At 42.5% G+C, this 21,096-nt stretch overlaps 1 protein-coding gene across 8 annotated transcripts in view; it reads left to right on the forward strand.

The window, feature by feature from the left end:
- Positions 1–19,278, forward strand: part of LOC109995432 (mitogen-activated protein kinase kinase kinase kinase 4) — a 104,122-nt gene extending 84,844 nt beyond the window's left edge. For 7 of the 8 annotated variants that reach the window (XM_020649170.3, XM_065962476.1, XM_065962474.1 and 4 more), the window contains 8 exons: positions 181–348; positions 2,279–2,422; positions 10,925–11,059; positions 13,210–13,310; positions 13,733–13,882; positions 14,013–14,172; positions 14,511–14,650; positions 16,038–19,278. In XM_020649170.3, the coding sequence (XP_020504826.2) occupies positions 181–348; positions 2,279–2,422; positions 10,925–11,059; positions 13,210–13,310; positions 13,733–13,882; positions 14,013–14,172; positions 14,511–14,650; positions 16,038–16,121 (1,082 nt within the window). In that variant the 3' untranslated portion in view covers positions 16,122–19,278. Of the gene's footprint in view, positions 1–180; positions 349–2,278; positions 2,423–10,884; positions 11,060–13,209; positions 13,311–13,732; positions 13,883–14,012; positions 14,173–14,510; positions 14,651–16,037 lie in introns of those variants that run through there. The other variant, XM_065962479.1, reaches the window with a different exon arrangement.
- Positions 19,279–21,096: the final 1,818 nt, after the last annotated feature.

Below are 21,096 nucleotides of genomic sequence, written 5' to 3' on the forward strand. Positions count from 1 at the left end.
CCACAGATGCAGAGGCTTTCTGGAGCTTTTAATGTATTCCAATTATTAAAAATAATCAAGAAAGAAATCAAAAGAGATGTTAACTCTTCTAACCTCTGACCATGTGACTGATCCCCACCCTGCCCGCTAACTTCTACATCCTACACTGTCCTACCTAAGCCCTTCCCTTTGACATTTTAGGCTACGCCAACGACGCCAGGCTGGCAGAGGCGCTCAGGGCCGACCCGTCTCGGAAAGGCTCTGTGGTCAACGTGAACCCGGTGAACACTCGCCCTCAGAGCGACACGCCAGAGATCCGCAAATACAAGAAGAGGTTCAACTCTGAGATCCTGTGTGCTGCGCTGTGGGGTGAGGAAAACGTCATGTTCATGGTTTATTAATTATCTGACTGTTTTCATTTACTGTTAATATTATTGTTTTTATTTAATGACCCAATAGGATTGATCAATTATGACAAATATTAACAAGCTTATCTGCAATTCTGTATACATTTTATTAATCGTTATTAATAATTGTCTATTAGATTTTTATTTGAATGTTTCTTTAGCCATAGCTTTTTGGTCACTAGATTTTTAACCTTGAAAAGTCTATGTTTATATTTTAATGGTCTTATTGTATTGTGACAAATCATCCGAGCATTTTCACATCAGAATATATAACAATAATAATAATAACAATAATAATATGAGAAGCCTTTAATTGTTACATCAACACGTCCAAGAGAGGGGGCGCTGTAGTCTAGCGGTTAGTCCCCATGTAGAGAAGCCTCGGGAGCGGCGCGGCTCGGGTTCTAAACTGACCTGTGGCTACTCTCTCTGTCCCCAGGTGTCTGCCTCTCTCCACTGTCCTATTTCTAAGAAAAATCTTGTGAAAAACCCATCTTTAACAACGTTAACAAGAGAAATAAATGGCAAAAAGATCTAAAGAATAATATGACTTGATGAAAGGCAGACGATGTATAGACATTCAAACAATAATAGTTAAAGTAATCATGTCAGACAAGTCATCAGTTTTTAATAGTAGCTGCAATTCACTTCTTCACCACCAGGTGTCAGCAGTGCTCCTTTAATGCTGCTTGCCTTCTAGACTCTTTTGGGTGCGTTCGAATTGTCCCTCCTATCTCCTTTCACTATCCACTTTACCTTAACCCCGGGGAAAACGTCATGAGGTTAAGGAAAGGTGTTAGGAGAATTCATAAAGAACTTGGGGAAAGGCGATCGCGTTGCTCTGACAATCCGACCACATTTCCACTAGGCGACGTCATTAAATGTGACGGGCCGGCGGAGGTTAATGACGTGGGTCTGCAGTGGTGGACTACTAAAAGCGCATCTAAAAAACTTTCCCCTCTGCCTTTTACCAGTGAAATAATCCTAATTACCACAAGGTTGGGATTGAAATAAAAGCAATATAGACCACCAGGCTACAAGTAATAAAAGTGAAACCATCAGCTTCCTGTCCACTCATAAATCAACATCAAAATAAATATGACTGTATGAAATGAATTGTTACATTTATGTAAGATATAGCCTACACATAATGTTTTAAGCATACAAATGTACAACTGCACAAAGCATTCTGAAGTGAATGCAATATGTTGAATAAAACATCATCTGGATAAAAATGTCTCTTATCTTTTTATCCCTTGATCTGTGTCACTTTACGATCATCGTTCATTTCCGTGAACGGTCGGATGCGCAACTCGCTTTAAATGTTGCGGCCGAAAGGAATTGTGGGGCAGCATATTTCATCTCCTTTCGTAAAGGATGGTCCAGTGCTATCCTAAGCTAAAGGAGGTTATAAAGGAAGCATTGACCCACCTTTCCTTTGCTTTTAGAGAAGTAGAACGGCTCTTATCATGGCCACTACTTAAATGCTTCCGGGTCATTTCACTCAGTTAGGAACCTTCCTAAGCAAAAATGACAATTCGAACACACCCTTTTATCCAGCTTTGGTTAGTGTTGTTGGCTTGTGTTCTCATATTTGTCTGTGTGTGTGTGTGTGTGTGTGTGTGTGTGTGTGTGTGTGTGTGTGTGTGTGTGTGTGTGTGTGTGTGTGTGTGTGTGTGTGTGTGTGTGTGTGTGTGTGTGTGTGTGTGTGTGTGTGTGTGTGTGTGTGTGTGTGTGTGTGTGTGTGTGTGTGTGTGTGTGTGTGTGTGTGTGTGTGTGTGTGTGTGTGTGTGTGTGTGTGTGTGTGTGTGTGTGTGTGTGTGTGTGTGTGTGTGTGTGTGTGTGTGTGTGTGTGTGTGTGTGTGTGTGTGTGTGTGTGTGTGTGTGTGTAGGGGTGAACCTGCTGGTGGGAACAGAGAGCGGTCTGATGCTGCTGGACCGCAGTGGTCAGGGGAAAGTTTACCCTCTGATCAGCCGACGACGCTTTCAGCAGATGGATGTCCTCGAGGGGCTCAACGTCCTGGTCACTATATCAGGTATTTACACAGTCACACACAGTCACACACAACCACACACAGTCACACACAACCACACACAGTCACACACAACCACACACAGTCACACACAGTCAAACACAGTCACACACAGTCACACACAACCACACACAGTCACACACAGTCACACACAACCACACACAGTCACACACAACCACACACAGTCACACACAGTCACACACAACCACACACAGTCAAACACAGTCACACACAGTCACACACAGTCACACACAGTCAAACACAGTCACACACAACCACACACAGTCACACACAGTCACACACAACCACACACAGTCACACACAGTCACACACAACCACACACAGTCAAACACAGTCACACACAGTCACACACAGTCAAACACAGTCAAACACAGTCACACACAGTCACACACAACCACACACAACCACACACAGTCAAACACAGTCACACACAGTCACACACAACCACACACAGTCACACACAGTCACACACAACCACACACAGTCACACACACAACCACACACAGTCACACACAACCACACACAGTCACACACAACCACACACAGTCACACACAGTCACACACAACCACACACAGTCACACACAGTCAAACACAGTCACACACAACCACACACAGTCACACACAGTCACACACAACCACACACAGTCACACACAACCACACACAGTCACACACAACCACACACAGTCACACACAGTCACACACAACCACACACAGTCACCCACAGTCACACACAGTCACACACACTCAAACACAGTCACACACAACCACACACAGTCACACACAGTCACACACAACCACACACAGTCACACACAGTCACACACAACCACACACAGTCACACACAGTCACACACAACCACACACAGTCACACACAGTCACACACAACCACACACAGTCAAACACAGTCACACACAGTCACACACAACCACACACAGTCACACACAGTCACACACAACCACACACAGTCAAACACAGTCACACACAGTCACACACAGTCAAACACAGTCAAACACAGTCACACACAGTCACACACAACCACACACAACCACACACAGTCAAACACAGTCACACACAGTCACACACAACCACACACAGTCACACACAGTCACACACAACCACACACAGTCACACACACAACCACACACAGTCACACACAACCACACACAGTCACACACAACCACACACAGTCACACACAGTCACACACAACCACACACAGTCACACACAGTCAAACACAGTCACACACAACCACACACAGTCACACACAGTCACACACAACCACACACAGTCACACACAACCACACACAGTCACACACAACCACACACAGTCACACACAGTCACACACAACCACACACAGTCACCCACAGTCACACACAGTCACACACACTCAAACACAGTCACACACAACCACACACAGTCACACACAGTCACACACAACCACACACAGTCACACACAGTCACACACAACCACACACAGTCACACACAGTCACACACAACCACACACAGTCACACACAGTCACACACAACCACACACAGTCAAACACAGTCACACACAGTCACACACAGTCACACACAGTCACACACAGTCACACACACTCAAACACAGTCACACACAGTCACACACAGTCACACACAGTCACACACAGTCACACACAGTCACACACACTCAAACACAGTCAAACACAGTCACACACAGTCACACACAGTCACACACACTCAAACACAGTCAAACACAGTCACACACAACCACACACAGTCACACACAGTCACACACAACCACACACAGTCACACACAGTCACACACAACCACACACAGTCACACACAGTCACACACAACCACACACAGTCACACACAGTCACACACAACCACACACAGTCACACACAGTCACACACAGTCACACACACTCAAACACAGTCACACACAGTCACACACAGTCAAACACAGTCACACACAGTCAAACACAGTCAAACACAGTCACACACAGTCAAACACAGTCAAACACAGTCACACACAGTCACACACAACCACACACAGTCACACACAGTCACACACAACCACACACAGTCACACACAGTCAAACACAGTCACACACAGTCACACACAACCACACACAGTCAAACACAGTCAAACACAGTCACACACAGTCACACACAGTCACACACAGTCAAACACAGTCAAACACAGTCACACACAGTCACACACAACCACACACAGTCACACACAGTCACACACAACCACACACAGTCACACACAACCACACACAGTCACACACAACCACACACAGTCAAACACAGTCACACACAGTCACACACAGTCACACACAGTCACACACAGTCAAACACAGTCACACACAACCACACACAGTCACACACAGTCACACACAACCACACACAGTCACACACAGTCACACACAACCACACACAGTCAAACACAGTCACACACAGTCACACACAGTCACACACAATCAAACACAGTCAAACACAGTCACACACAGTCACACACAACCACACACAACCACACACAGTCAAACACAGTCACACACAACCACACACAGTCACACACAGTCACACACAACCACACACAGTCACACACACAACCACACACAGTCACACACAACCACACACAGTCACACACAACCACACACAGTCACACACAGTCACACACAACCACACACAGTCACACACAGTCACACACAACCACACACAGTCACACACAGTCACACACAGTCACACACAGTCACACACACTCAAACACAGTCACACACAACCACACACAGTCACACACAACCACACACAACCACACACAGTCAAACACAGTCACACACAGTCACACACAGTCAAACACAGTCAAACACAGTCACACACAGTCACACACAACCACACACAACCACACACAGTCAAACACAGTCACACACAGTCACACACAACCACACACAGTCACACACAACCACACACAGTCACACACACAACCACACACAGTCACACACAACCACACACAGTCACACACAACCACACACAGTCACACACAGTCACACACAACCACACACAGTCACACACAGTCAAACACAGTCACACACAACCACACACAGTCACACACAGTCACACACAACCACACACAGTCACACACAACCACACACAGTCACACACAACCACACACAGTCACACACAGTCACACACAACCACACACAGTCACACACAGTCACACACAGTCACACACACTCAAACACAGTCACACACAACCACACACAGTCACACACAGTCACACACAACCACACACAGTCACACACAGTCACACACAACCACACACAGTCACACACAGTCACACACAACCACACACAGTCACACACAGTCACACACAACCACACACAGTCAAACACAGTCACACACAGTCACACACAGTCACACACAGTCACACACAGTCACACACAGTCACACACACTCAAACACAGTCACACACAGTCACACACAGTCACACACAGTCACACACAGTCACACACAGTCACACACAGTCACACACACTCAAACACAGTCAAACACAGTCACACACAGTCACACACAGTCACACACACTCAAACACAGTCAAACACAGTCACACACAACCACACACAGTCACACACAGTCACACACAACCACACACAGTCACACACAGTCACACACAACCACACACAGTCACACACAGTCACACACAACCACACACAGTCACACACAGTCACACACAACCACACACAGTCACACACAGTCACACACAGTCACACACAGTCACACACACTCAAACACAGTCACACACAGTCACACACAGTCAAACACAGTCACACACAGTCAAACACAGTCAAACACAGTCACACACAGTCAAACACAGTCAAACACAGTCACACACAGTCACACACAACCACACACAGTCACACACAGTCACACACAACCACACACAGTCACACACAGTCACACACAGTCACACACAGTCACACACAACCACACACAGTCAAACACAGTCAAACACAGTCACACACAGTCACACACAGTCACACACAGTCAAACACAGTCAAACACAGTCACACACAGTCACACACAACCACACACAGTCACACACAGTCACACACAACCACACACAGTCACACACAACCACACACAGTCACACACAACCACACACAGTCACACACAGTCACACACAGTCACACACAGTCACACACAATCAAACACAGTCAAACACAGTCACACACAGTCACACACAACCACACACAACCACACACAGTCAAACACAGTCACACACAACCACACACAGTCACACACAGTCACACACAACCACACACAGTCACACACACAACCACACACAGTCACACACAACCACACACAGTCACACACAACCACACACAGTCACACACAACCACACACAGTCACACACAGTCACACACAACCACACACAGTCACACACAGTCACACACAACCACACACAGTCACACACAGTCACACACAGTCACACACACTCAAACACAGTCACACACAACCACACACAGTCACACACAGTCACACACAACCACACACAGTCACACACAGTCACACACAACCACACACAGTCACACACAGTCACACACAACCACACACAGTCAAACACAGTCACACACAGTCACACACAGTCACACACAGTCACACACAGTCACACACAGTCACGCACACTCAAACACAGTCAAACACAGTCACACACAGTCACACACAGTCACACACAGTCACACACAGTCACGCACACTCAAACACAGTCACACACAGTCACACACAGTCACACACAGTCACACACACTCAAACACAGTCACACACAGTCACACACAGTCACACACAGTCACACACACTCAAACACAGTCAAACACAGTCACACACAGTCACACACAACCACACACAGTCAAACACAGTCACACACAGTCACACACAGTCACACACAGTCACACACAGTCACGCACACTCAAACACAGTCAAACACAGTCAAACACAGTCACACACAGTCACACACAGTCACACACAGTCAAACACAGTCAAACACAGTCAAACACAGTCACACACAGTCACACACAGTCACACACAACCACACACAGTCACACACAGTCAAACACAGTCACACACAGTCACACACAGTCACACACAGTCACACACAGTCACACACAGTCACACACAACCACACACAGTCACACACAACCACACACAGTCACACACAACCACACACAGTCACACACAGTCACACACAGTCACACACAACCACACACAGTCACACACAGTCACACACAACCACACACAGTCACACACAGTCACACACAACCACACACAGTCACACACAGTCACACACAACCACACACAGTCACACACAGTCACACACAGTCAAACACAGTCAAACACAGTCACACACAGTCAAACACAGTCACACACAGTCACACACAGTCACACACAGTCACACACAACCACACACAGTCACACACAGTCACACACAGTCAAACACAGTCACACACAGTCACACACAGTCAAACACAGTCACACACAGTCACACACAACCACACACAGTCACACACAACCACACACAACCACACACAGTCACACACAGTCACACACAGTCACACACAGTCACACACAGTCACACACAACCACACACAGTCACACACAGTCACACACAGTCAAACACAGTCACACACAGTCACACACAGTCAAACACAGTCACACACAGTCACACACGTAAACGTCGTAAATAGAGAGACTCACACTCACGCATTGATTTAAGATGGTTTTCTTACACTCTCTACTGTAATATAAATACATTCAGGATGAAGACTTCAAGAATGAGATCAACTGACACCAAATAAATGAACATCACATCACATCAATTACACATCAAACATGAATACTTCAAAAAGTTTACACAAACACGGTTGCATTTAAATACTGTAATAAAGTTAAAGATAAACTTTATTGATCCCCCGTGGGGGAAATTTGTGCATTACAGCAGCTCCAGAGAACAGGGGACGGGAATATACTTATAAAAATTAAAAATAGAAGTTAAAAACAGATCAAACACATTTACATCATTTAAATAAATAAAAATACAATAATGTAAAAAAATACAATAATGTAAAAAAATACAATAATGTAAAATTATACAGTAACTTGTTCTTAAAAAAAACACACACAGTGTGTAGCATGAGGTGGTGATGTTGTTAAAGAGTCCGATGAGGCAACTGAGGCAACACAGAGATTAAAGATCAGTTTCACTTCTTGTTTACGCTGCTTATTTAGTTTATAGTGCACTGTCACACAAGTTTTTTTATGTGTTTGTTTGTGTGTGTGTGTGTGTGTTTTGTCCGGTCAACTTCCCTTCTTGTCTCGTGCACATGCTCGCGTACACCTACAAACACACAATAAATCCTGCTACATGCCACCTTTTCTCAGAAAAGTTGCCCGTTGTTGCATAGATATTTTCAGACACACTCAAGATTTCTCAGATTGAAAGCACATTCATGTTCTTACTTCTCCTATTTCTTAAGTTCTCTCTCTCTCACCCACTCATATAGACAAACACACACACACAAACACACAGACCATGCAGACATAAGTGTCACAACAGATATTATGAACTAATCGGATATTGAGTAAATCTCAGCTCGTCGAGGCCCTGTCACGCATGTGTGTATATATGAAGGCTGACACACTCTTGAGCTTTCCATGGTGGAAGGAAACGCAGTCACGCACGTAGAGTTTTACGCGTCGATTTCCTTCGCATTTTGAATGTGCATCATGGAAAGTTTTAAAGCATCACTGCTTGAAAGACCGACATCACATCACATAATCCATTTCCTAGGAGTCAATCCAAACAAAAAGCACACACACCAAACATAGGGCTGTCATTGTTTGCATGCCTAAGTTTCCTAATAGTGAATCAGTTTAGCAGAGAAGAGCAGCAGGGTTGCCTCGGTGAGAAACAGCTGCAGGAAATGTACATAAAAGAAAAAAGCACTCTCTTTAGGATGCAGTGGAAACAACCGATAGTTGCTAATGAGAACCTGAAAAATCAGGACAATAACCCCGAATTCATGCACTAGAAGCTGTTAGTTAGAAGTTGAATTAGCCTCGCAATTTAAACCGCGCCAACAAGAAAATCTGTGACATAATATTCAGCCACATTCTACATCGATAAAAATGACTGCGGCTAGCTTCAAACACAAAGTACCAGCATGCCAGAGGATAACTTAGCCTCAAACGTCTACAAGAGAGGATAATGTGTAACTACATTTAGTAGACTGTACCTGGATATACATTCATTTAACCAAATAGAAAAAAGTAAAATAGTTGTCATGTCGTATTGCTTGTTATCTAATTTCCTCATCTTTAAGCTTCAGTGTTTTTGTTTTAGTGGTTACACCTTTTTGTATTCTCATTCGAGAAATCAAATAACTACATTTTTTTTTTTTATATTTATTTTTGGGCTTTTTGTGCCTTTAATGGAGAGATAGGACAATGGATAGAGTTGGAAATCAGGGAGAGAGAGAGTGGAATGACATGCGGGAAAGGAGCCTCAGGGTTTTGAACCTTGGCCGCCCGCTTGGAGGACCATAGCCTCCATACATGGGGCGCGCCCACTAACCATTGCGCCACCAGCGCCCCAAATAACTTCATTTTTAAAGTTGTAAACTCCTCTACCAGAGCTCAAGAGAAATGTGCAGTTGGTTGGAAGATGGAGTCTTGAGCTTTTCTATACGGACACGAGCACCTAATGAGTGGACTTGTGTGGGATAAAATCTCAGATATTGGTTTTGAACGATTATCCTTCTTTTTTAAATGTAATATTCTCTGTATTTGATATCATAACTCAATACACACATCATCCACAATGATAAACAGTTAAATATATAATTCTTTATGTTATTATTTCTAACAGTTCAGCTATTAAATCAAGGCTCTGATGGTGTTTTTTTTGTACTGGCTGCATATTTTTCATATTTTTGCATACAGCCACACTTCCTTTCCCCGCTTGATCCACACTGAGAGTGGGGACAAGTACACATATGCACACACACACACACACACACACACACACACACACACACACACGACACACACAGATCAGCAACTTCTCAAAATGTCGCTTAAAAAAAACCCAAAAAGTGGACATACAGGACAGAGTTGGGAAATTTGAACCACTGGGTCCTCTTAGATATATGATGTCTGTCAGTAAGTGCTGGACTGTTAATTGCTGCTTTTGGCTAAAATTAAATCTTAGTAAGTACATTTGTGAAACAACATTTATGTGAGGCCAATGCATATTTGAAGTGTCTGTAATAAAATAAAAATTTGTGTATAAGGCCATCCGATCCTTAGGTCGACAATAAGGGGAGAATAGTGTTTATATTTTTGTATTCTTCAAGAAAGAAGCAGCATATTTAATTATTGAAGCATGTTCTCTCGTATCTTAGGTGCAGAAAATAGATTTGACCAGTTCTTGATCACTAACAGGTAAGAAGAACAAGCTCCGTGTGTACTACCTGTCCTGGCTGAGGAACAAGATCCTGCACAACGACCCTGAAGTGGAGAAGAAACAGGGCTGGACCACCGTAGGAGACCTGGAGGGCGCCGTCCACTACAAAGTTGGTGAGTGACACATTAACAATAATTGGGGCATTAAAAACTGCAATCGGCTAACGGGTCAATTTGATGAATACCTGGGGATGAGAATGGTTTTGTTCATGAAATTACAACCCTCTGGCTTGGAACACAGACTGTATGAAACATGGACTCAGTCTCAGTGACGTCACCTAATGGTTTCTGAAGAGGCGTTAAGAAGCCCAACATCGGCGTGGCCATGTTGGAAATACTGACTCTCGCTAACTTCAGGTCAATCTATACAGTCAAAGAGGCGAAGCTGAGGCTGTTATAAGTGTGTAGTAAAAATTCCCCCCCCCCCCCACAGTTTTTATGAAAACAGAAACGAGCTTTGACGATACAATTATTATACCAGTTTGTAAACATGTTTGTTTCTGCTGTTCTAAAGTGCATTGAAATACGAGACCTACAGTCATTTCTTGGCTTCTGGAGCCGGTGTGGACTCAGGAGAACAGGCAGAACAGCTTTTTGCACTTGAGCTTCAATTTTTTCAACACTAAAGGTTACGAAATGCTTGGAACCTTTGTGTCATCTCACCTGAATTTCTCTTCTGCTGTGACCAATGAAATTACAAATTAGTGAAGCTTGCAGCCTTGAAAAGAGTCCTCCTCTTCCTCCTGTTCGTTGATGAAAATAGTTCAGTTTGATTTCCATATGGTATAGATGGTCTTGAGATCAGCTGGTACCTAAACTTGTATCCGGTAGAAGGGTGGGCTCTATAAGGACATTCATTCCATATTCCTCGTTGATTCTGAATTGATAATGTCAGCTTTTTAGCTTCAATTTGTCAGATAATCATCTGAGTTTTTCGACAGGAAAAAGATAAAACAATGACTCTTATTTTTCAAACGTTAACAAACCGTTAAAGACGCAGAGCATACGTATGTGTGTGCACGTGATTGTTTTACGTATGATAAATGATGGGAGGAAAGCCCTTGATTGAATAATGTTCCTCTAAGGACATCAGAGTGGATAAATACTCTGTGCTGTCTAAAAATCAGAATGCCCTCGGTGATTGCAGTGCAACCGAGCAGACACCAGCACTTCCTGTTGGAAACTCCTCTCCATTGAATACAGCCGTCAGTCATGAAATACATTTCCTGTCAAAGTTTTAGTCATGTTAGACCATCGATTTCTGCTCAGATTAAACTTTTTGGAATCCCAGCTGGCAAAGACTGAACCGACACTTGGAAAGTACAGGACTTCCATAAGCGATGGATTGAATCGGTGTATGTGTGAAAACGCTCTGCACAAAACGTTTCTGTGACGCTCTCCTCTTCAGATAGAGCAAAGATGTTTTAATGTGAACATTTGAAATACTAAAACAAGTTACATTAAAAACCTCTAAGTGGCTACAAGTATAACCTGTTTTTTACATTTTGTGGCAACAATCTGAACTAATGTTGGATTCTAAAAATCTAAAATGCAAACAAGATCTGCACACCAAGAAGCTCCGGACCAACAGGCTGTTCCTCACACTGCATGTTGGCCCGAAACGTCACTTATCAATTAATCCTCCAAACGGGAGCTTCTTGGTGTGCAGATCTTTTTTGCTTTTCTTTACCTGTACCTGTGTTTTTGGATCCAGCTCTGAGGTGCAGGTCTTTTTGGATTTTTCAAAAACAAAAAAAAATCAAGGATTCTTGAGGTTGAGAACTTGTTGATTTATTTACGAAAAGTAGCAGTTAACAAGACTACTTACTGAAAACATGCATGATAAAATTACATATAAATAAATGAATATCAGTTAATGGTAACTGCCTTTTTAAAATGAGAATCAGGCACAGAGTAGGATGAGCTTTTTTTGGCATCGCTTCAGACCAAGAGAGAAAACTAGTGTGCTCATCCAAGCAAAATGCAAACAGGTGCAGGACAAGAAATGTCCTGACTGCAGAAAAAATCTTTGCACATGGTTCAATGCGAAATGGGCGATTTTATTTAACCAGGGTAACATTTTGATCTACAAGATCTTGCTCAGGCCCTCGGACCAAGAAATCATTGTCCAACATCCACTTGAACATGAGCATGAAGTTATCTAGATTGACACTGACAAACATTTTGTGTGAGCAGCTGATTCTGGCTTCCCACCTTGATGCCGTTTCCTCCTTTCCTTATGTTTTCTTCTTTTTATTCCTCAGTGAAATACGAGAGGATCAAATTCTTAGTTCTGGCTCTGAAGAATTCGGTAGAGGTCTACGCCTGGGCCCCCAAACCCTACCACAAGTTCATGGCCTTTAAGGTGAGTCAGCAGACTAGCTAGTCGATATTTAAGATTTAATAAAACATATATAATGTGTTTTCTTTTTCTTTTTTACCTAAGATTCACAGACATGTGTTTGTGAAGCTTACTATCAGTAAAGATAATCTCTGCCCTGGTGAAAATAATTACTGATCAACTCGACTCAACTTTATTTATAAATCACTTAACACACAACACTGTTGATCTAAAGTGCTGAACAGCGCTGATAGAGGGGAAAAAAGGAAGCATAAGAAGGTAACAGACAAAAGAAAATCAAATACATAAAAACATCAGCATTATGATCTTTACCTGCAACATGCAACAGTAAATCAACAACAACAGAACAACCATAGAAATGAAGTTTGAGCTTCTGCTGGCTGACTGAACAAGAGATGAAATGTTCTTCTGCCTGTGTGTTTCAGTCTTTTGGTGACCTGGTGCACAAGCCCCTGCTGGTCGACCTGACTGTGGAGGAAGGCCAGAGATTGAAGGTCATCTACGGCTCATGTTCAGGTTTCCACGCTGTGGATGTCGACTCTGGGGCTGTCTACGACATCTACCTGCCTACACACGTAAGAAGACACATTCTGCTGCTCAGCTGATAGAAAATGTCACTTTGCTGTTGAACTCGTTCAGCTCTGGGTGCTATCTAGATGATAAATAAGTTTGATAACAGGACTGATTGTGTTTTGCGTCCTGTAGATCCAAAATAACATCCAGTCTCATGCCATCATCATCCTTCCCAACACCGACGGGATCGAGCTGCTGGTGTGCTACGAGGACGAGGGTGTTTACGTCAACACCTACGGGCGAATAACCAAGGACGTGGTGCTGCAGTGGGGGGAGATGCCCACCTCAGTGGGTGAGGAATCAGTTTTCCCAAACTCTCACTCGACCAGTGACCATTGATTACTAATTATCTAACACTTGCTAACATAAGCACACAGTTATTGTATTTCACCTTCACAAGCCTCTCGTATTGATTATTTGTCCTGTAGCTGCAGTGTAAACCCTTACAGACACACAGACACACACACACACACACACACACACACATGTTTAAGGAGCTTTGAAGCACTAGGTGGTGTGTGTTCAGTATCACCATCATCACTCAATTAGGTTTTTTTTATGTGACTTCATACATTTCTTTAAATCTTTAAATGTTAGTGCATCAGCTGACTGAAAAATGTCTCTTTGCAGCCTACATCCGTTCCAACCAGATCATGGGCTGGGGAGAGAAGGCCATAGAGATCCGCTCGGTGGAGACCGGCCATCTGGACGGTGTCTTTATGCACAAGAGAGCCCAGAGACTCAAGTTCCTCTGTGAAAGAAATGACAAGGTGAGGCAGCCGTGTAAATGTTTAACATCTGATGCCGCCTCTTGATCTGGTGTAAGTTGTCACTTACATGTTGCCGTTTTGAGGCGGGACATTTCACCCCGTTATGCCTTGTTAGCAATGTGGCACAGGAAACTAGAATGGTGGGGCGAAGTTAATCGTTAATCGGTAATCGTCCCCTGATCGGCCATCAGAGGTAGTAACATCGGTGTAATGGGGTCAGGCGGTGGCAATTTTTAACATTGGAAGCCAGCAGGGTTGAACAGCGATGTGTGTGTGTATGTGAAGCTCTTGCTACTATATTTCCACAATATAAAATGTGACATCAATATAACTCAGCTGGGAATGCAATGAGTAAGTACTAAGTAAGTAAGGCGCAATTATGTAGGAATTCCAAATTAAATGCCCTCTAGCCTGCTACTAGCTCACTAATTTTCTATAAATAAAAACACATGGAGCAATGTAACAAATGTTTTAAAACGCATGTTAAAAGTGAGCTAATGCTTCTTCATGCTGCTCTTGTTTAACATAAAGGCTGTCTGCACCTTCAATTTCGGTCTTTGTGAATCACACAGATTTCCAGACAGAACAGATCATCAAACATATCAGAACTATGAGAAAAACTCCCCGAGGTCTTACACAGTCACTTTCTGTTTGCTCAGTGACTGCTCGCTCGGCTCTATCTTCGAAACTGCTCGACTTTCCCTTCTCTCCACTGTGCAGTTTGAACCAAAATAAAGTAAAGATATGAAACTTGTCCCCTCTCTGGGGTTCTTTTAGATGTGCTCGTATGGGAAATAATGTCAGCTTTGGAGGACTGTGGCATAAAGGAAGGAGTTCTCTTCTCGTCCTGTGTTGTGTAATCTCATGATTACTTTTGTTGAGACATTTCCAGCCAATATCAATTTTCTAACGGGGTTTTATTGTGGAATTTACAAAAAAAGCCTATGGAACACATCCTACTGCAAATATAATTAACTTTTTATATTATTAGAAAACCAGCTGTCGGAACAAAATTTCTAATGGGGCACAGTTTTTCGAATAATATTCAGATTTTTTTGATTTTTTTTGCAATTGGCAGCTATTTAATATTTAGTTTATCTTTTAAAATTTAGAAAGGTTTCCAAAATCAGATAAGATCATGTATCCCTTTTATTTTTGTGGTAATGTTGAAAAGTTTAAGAATCAGGATGATCCTATCCTCAGTGTTGCTTAAAAAAACACTGCCCTATAGTGAAATGGATTTAGTTTAAAATCTGTGTCTGTGTCATAGGAATATTATGGAGATGAATGATTAGTAACTGGTGTTAACATCCCTCTAAATGGTGTTTGGTGTTTAAATTGTGGTGAACTTGTCTGATTGGTCTCCTCCTGTGTGTCTCCTCTTCAGGTTTTCTTTGCCTCTGTGCGATCTGGAGGCTCCAGCCAGGTTTACTTCATGACTCTGGGCCGAAGCAACCTGCTCAGCTGGTAGAGGTCCACACCTTGTCCTCTTCCTCCTCCTTCTCCTCATCCTCCTCATTGTCCTCCACCCTCGCTAACACTGGATCTCAGAACCCACCGTCGATGTCTTGTCAGCACTCGGACAACCAAAAGATAATTTTAAAAAAAACAACGACTTACCAGCCCTTTGAAGCAGTCGACAACAACGACTTCACCTTAACCCTGGAGCTGCAGCCTCAGCGCACGACTGAGCTCTGACGCCGTCTGCAACACAGCGATCAACCAGCTATGACGCGCAGGAGTGGCCCACTGAAAAGCCTGAAGTGTCAAAAGTACAAAATGAAATCAGTGATTAATTATTGTATGATAGAAAGAAATGAAATGTGAATTTAAGACAGAAAAGGGGGCAAACTACTTTGTTCCTGTTTGTCAAGGTGCTGATCAGATCGTGATGGGAAACATTTTGTACTGCTGCATCTTCTCTCTGCTACTTTGGCTGGTCAGTAAGCTTGAGGTCTAGTACTGCTACCACAATATTACTACTTCTACTACTGCTTCTACCTTCTGCAGGTCTGCCTCTTGTAAGAAAGTTACCCCATGATCCCACCCTCTGCCCTTTCTAACGAGAGTTTGGTGGGGCGGGTGGGATGGGAGTCTGTTGTATTAATGCTACAGTAGTGTGTGTAAATGTACTTCTGTTTGGTCCAATTACTGCTGACATGCTGGTTAGAGGTCGGAGCTGTCAGCCGGGGATGAAATGTAAAAAAAAAAAAAAAAAAACCTGGAGCAAGTGAGCAGGAACAGTTAGAGGCAGGTTGAAAGGGGGCTAATGTTTGAGGTTGTACTGTAAGTCTGAGTAATAGGACTCGACAGGAGGGCGTGTGTGTGTCGTCAAAGTGTTGTGTTGTTCGGACAGGTGCTTTAAAAAAAGGGGGGGGGGGGGGCGATTGAGAGAGAAAGAGACGTTGAAGCAGAAGGCTTTCAGAATAGTATTTTTTGAATTATTGCTCTTATTATATTATGATTATTCCTTGAACATAAGTGTAACTATGTGGAGTAAAACATGTCTTTTACCTTGTTTTTTAAGATTTACGCACATCCAGCCCTCAGTTTGCTTGCTTTTACTCTGAACCCACCGAAGTGCGAGGTGTTCGTCTAAAGAGGAGCTGACGTGGGTGCAGTCCGTAAATATAAAATAAAGGTGTCTATGTACAATAAAATTTCATTTTATCTTCCAGGTAGTGTCAGTGGTCATGTTTTTCCCCTCATCCATAAAAAAAACATGACGACCTAAACTCAAGAAACTTGAACTGCTGTGAATAGTCAAGATATTCATTGAAAAAATATGTTAATGGAGTAATAAAAATAGAAAAGAAAGTTGAGTATGTGTGCGAGTGCAGACGGAGAGTTCAGTGTCATCGACGTATTGGGAGTTGCGGGGCAGAGAGGTAAACGTATTGTCAGCAGGTTAGTTGAAGCAGAGGAGTTTTTCTGGAAGGTTTTCGGTTTTTCTACCTTCCATTTCATTTTTCCTTTTTACCATTTTGTATGAATGCAATGCACTCAGTGTCAAGAATGTAGAAAGACTTATTACTGTGTGGTGGTCCAAGGCATGAGATGATGTTTTTTGCTTTGTTTCGTGTCACAAGTGATCAATCCTAGATGTTCAATTTATAGTTAAGACAATTTAAAAGCTGCAGCAGCGGAGCCTCTACGTCAGGTGTAGATATTTTTTGATGGGGGTGGGGGGGGTGGGGGGGGTGGGGGGGGGGCGACATTCAGTATTTGTCTTGCAACCTTTTTCACAGCTGTGAGGACATGGGTGGGTCAGAGCTGAGGGGGGTTTATTGGCATCCTGCGGGTTCTATCAGCACATGCCAGGCACTCTTTCATCCATGAAATGAGGATGTAAACCTTACAGCACCCAGACTCTGAATTTTTTGTGTTACTGTGATAAAAGTGTCACAAAACAGGCAAACACTAAACTGAATTTATATTCACTCAGCCGTGTGGGGGGACTAACTGGAGACGGAAACCCACATTTTCTGGAAAGAGTTTTCCTGATTGTGTTCCCTACTTCCTGCTCTGGCTGTTATTCGTGAAAGACTGTGCAGCAAACGGCAGCATCGGAAATCTATCGAGCTGGATTTTCCTCCGTTTTTTTTTCTCTCCACATTTCACCCGGAAAGTAGGTGCAAAGGAGAGTCCGGTTTGTGCTCTGTCCAAACATGTCTTCATCAGATAACAAACAAGTTTTCCTTGGATGAGTTTTCCCATTGACGACAACAGTGACACACATGAGCAGTGTGTTAACGTGTGATGAGGTTACTGCCGGTCACTCAGTAACAAACTTTAACCTCTCCTCCTACAGACAACAGTTTGGACCCCAATGCCGTGTCGTCAGAGGTCTGTGTGTGCATTAGTGCCCAGTTTGTGTCTCTTATTGCATCAAGGCCTTGATGGGTGGCTGTGTGGACTTAATGAAAAATGTGTGGCTAATGATATTCTTAATGGGCTAAAAAAGGACGAGATATAAGTCTGTATCTGATGAGAAAAAGCAGCCGCTTGTCTGCTCACATTGGATAAAGTGCCATGAGGGCCGCATATAAAAGTGTAAACCTAATGTTATGAAAACCACTACTAGGAAATCCTTTAAAATAAATCACTTGAAGCATTGTGTATTTTTAAGTTTTCTAGCTAGTCGAGAAGCTTAACAATAGTTTCTGTTGTTTCTGTAAGTCTATGTACACGTAAATATGCGACTGCGGTGGTTTAATATTATTATGCTCACCTTAGGTGGAGAAAATGTTTACAGAGAAAATGTTTTGTTACACTAATGTGCATCACAGTATTTATGTTTCATGCATATGCGTCTTTAATTCTTTGTTTTTGCTTTTGAGCCCGGTTTTCATTGGATATTTTCATTTTTCTGTCATCTCCCCCTTACCCATAAATAACCTACTTACAAAACAATAAAGAACACACGTGCTGTTCATTTCAGGTATTCACATCGTGCTGCTTCGACGTGGAAACATTGCAGTGACGTTACCTGCAGGCTTGGATGTGAGGCAACGTGTTTTTCCTCTGCTGTTTCTGCCATGCTACTCTAACTTGTGTCCTCTCTGTGTATGACAGGAAGTTGTGTATTTCCTGAAGGTTTCTTTTCTTTGAATAAACTTTAAAAGTAATTTTAATGAAGAATGTGTCCTTTGTCTCAAGAACAAATCCTCTGCGGCTGCTTGTTCCCTAAACACGCATTCAAACATGTAGAAAAAAGACATATTGTGCCACATGTTGGGTAACTGAAAGACTAACACGTCAAGTTGCACATTTGGACCTATTTCAACAGGTTCTTATGAATAACCGTGACTTTCAGCTCTTTAGAATACTAAGTGCAACACCTCCTGCTTTCTCAATGACTGACATCTTAGTTCAAGTGCAGATTGTGGTTTTACACATGAACAAAGTTACATCGTTTAAATTACAAGACATGTCATCTGAAGTAATGCAGTAATGTGAAGAGCAGTATCAGTGGGTGTCTGAGACGGCTGAAAGAGAAGTAATGAATCTTGTCATATTCTAAGATATTATTAATACAAACGCAGGTTGCCATGTCACAGACACTGAAGCTTCAGTGTTTATCCAGCTCTGCATCGGTCTATAAACCTTTCTGCGTTCTAACCTCTCTCCATTTTCAAAAGCATCTCCAACATTCATCCCAGTTTCAGCACGTTTCTGCTCGTGGAGCTTTTTAGAATCGGGTAGAATCAGCTGTTTTAATTTGACAAAAAAGAATCCTTCAGCATCATGGTATTCTAAGAAGAAGTCATTTCTTAATGGATTTATTTTTGTTTTTTAAAATAAAGAAAATTAGTGTAATGCACATTTAAACTCACTTTACACTTGACTTACATTGACAAAAGGAATCAATGCTGCCATACATTAAAAGATTTATTTCACCTCTGTTCTTGATAAAGGTGAGATTATTTATTTGAGGTTTGAATACATTACTGAAGGTTTGGTTTTTAGTCTGGACTTTTCTTACTTCGATGTTAGAAACGACTCTTGCTCAGCTCATGTGGCCTCGAATCTGATGATGAAATAATGACATTTATTATTCTGTGAGGTTCCCTGTGAGAGCTGCTCTCTTTAGGACAAAGGACAGTATTGTCTTAAAACACAGTAAGCTAATGCTTCATTTAAATCTTTGCGCCTTTGTTTGATTATGCCATCAAAGAAAGACGTGCAATTATCAGTTTTTAGGTCAGTCTGATGGCCTTACAGTGAAAGAACCGTACATGTTGAGTTTCTGGCAGGTGAGAAATGAAGCCGGTCCGTGGAACTGGTCACATATCTGTCAAGTGATATTGAGAATCAGGATATAAGAGATAATGAGGCAGTTTGGAGAATTCCCAAAAGATGCAACACCTCCTGCTTTCTCAATGGCCGACATCTAAGTTCAATAAACAGTATGTTCTTTGACAGTCACCCTTTGACCTACATTGATAAAGTAACGAGTGCATTGTATTGATGACTGTTTTTTCCTGCTTATTGATGAAATGGGATTTGGTGATAAAAAAAAATAATAAACACTATTTTAATCTTATGATAAAAAATCTGCTTTGCAACATCAGATGAAACGCAGAAGCTCAGACAAAAGCATCTTGTCTACTTGTCTACTGACATATTGTGGTAATAAAACATCATCATCCTCATCAAACTGGGAGGAAGTAGGAAGCTTTAATAAGCAGAGATCAGATAAATATCTTAGAATATGAATAAAACAAATCAAAGTTCAAGGGTTCATGGCTAAATAAGATGTAGCTTGTCTTAACTTCTTTCTCTCTGATGACCAACATTTAGTAAATAACAGAAGTCTGCTCATGGTCAGAGTGCAGAAGCGAGAATGAGGAACTAAAGCATTTGATAAAACACATGACAGACAGACAACATCCAGGAGTATATGATATAATAAAACCAGATCTACTGATTGTCCTTATGGCCAG

Source organism: Labrus bergylta, chromosome 13 (assembly GCF_963930695.1).
Source record: "Labrus bergylta chromosome 13, fLabBer1.1, whole genome shotgun sequence".
NCBI lineage: Eukaryota > Metazoa > Chordata > Actinopteri > Labriformes > Labridae > Labrus > Labrus bergylta.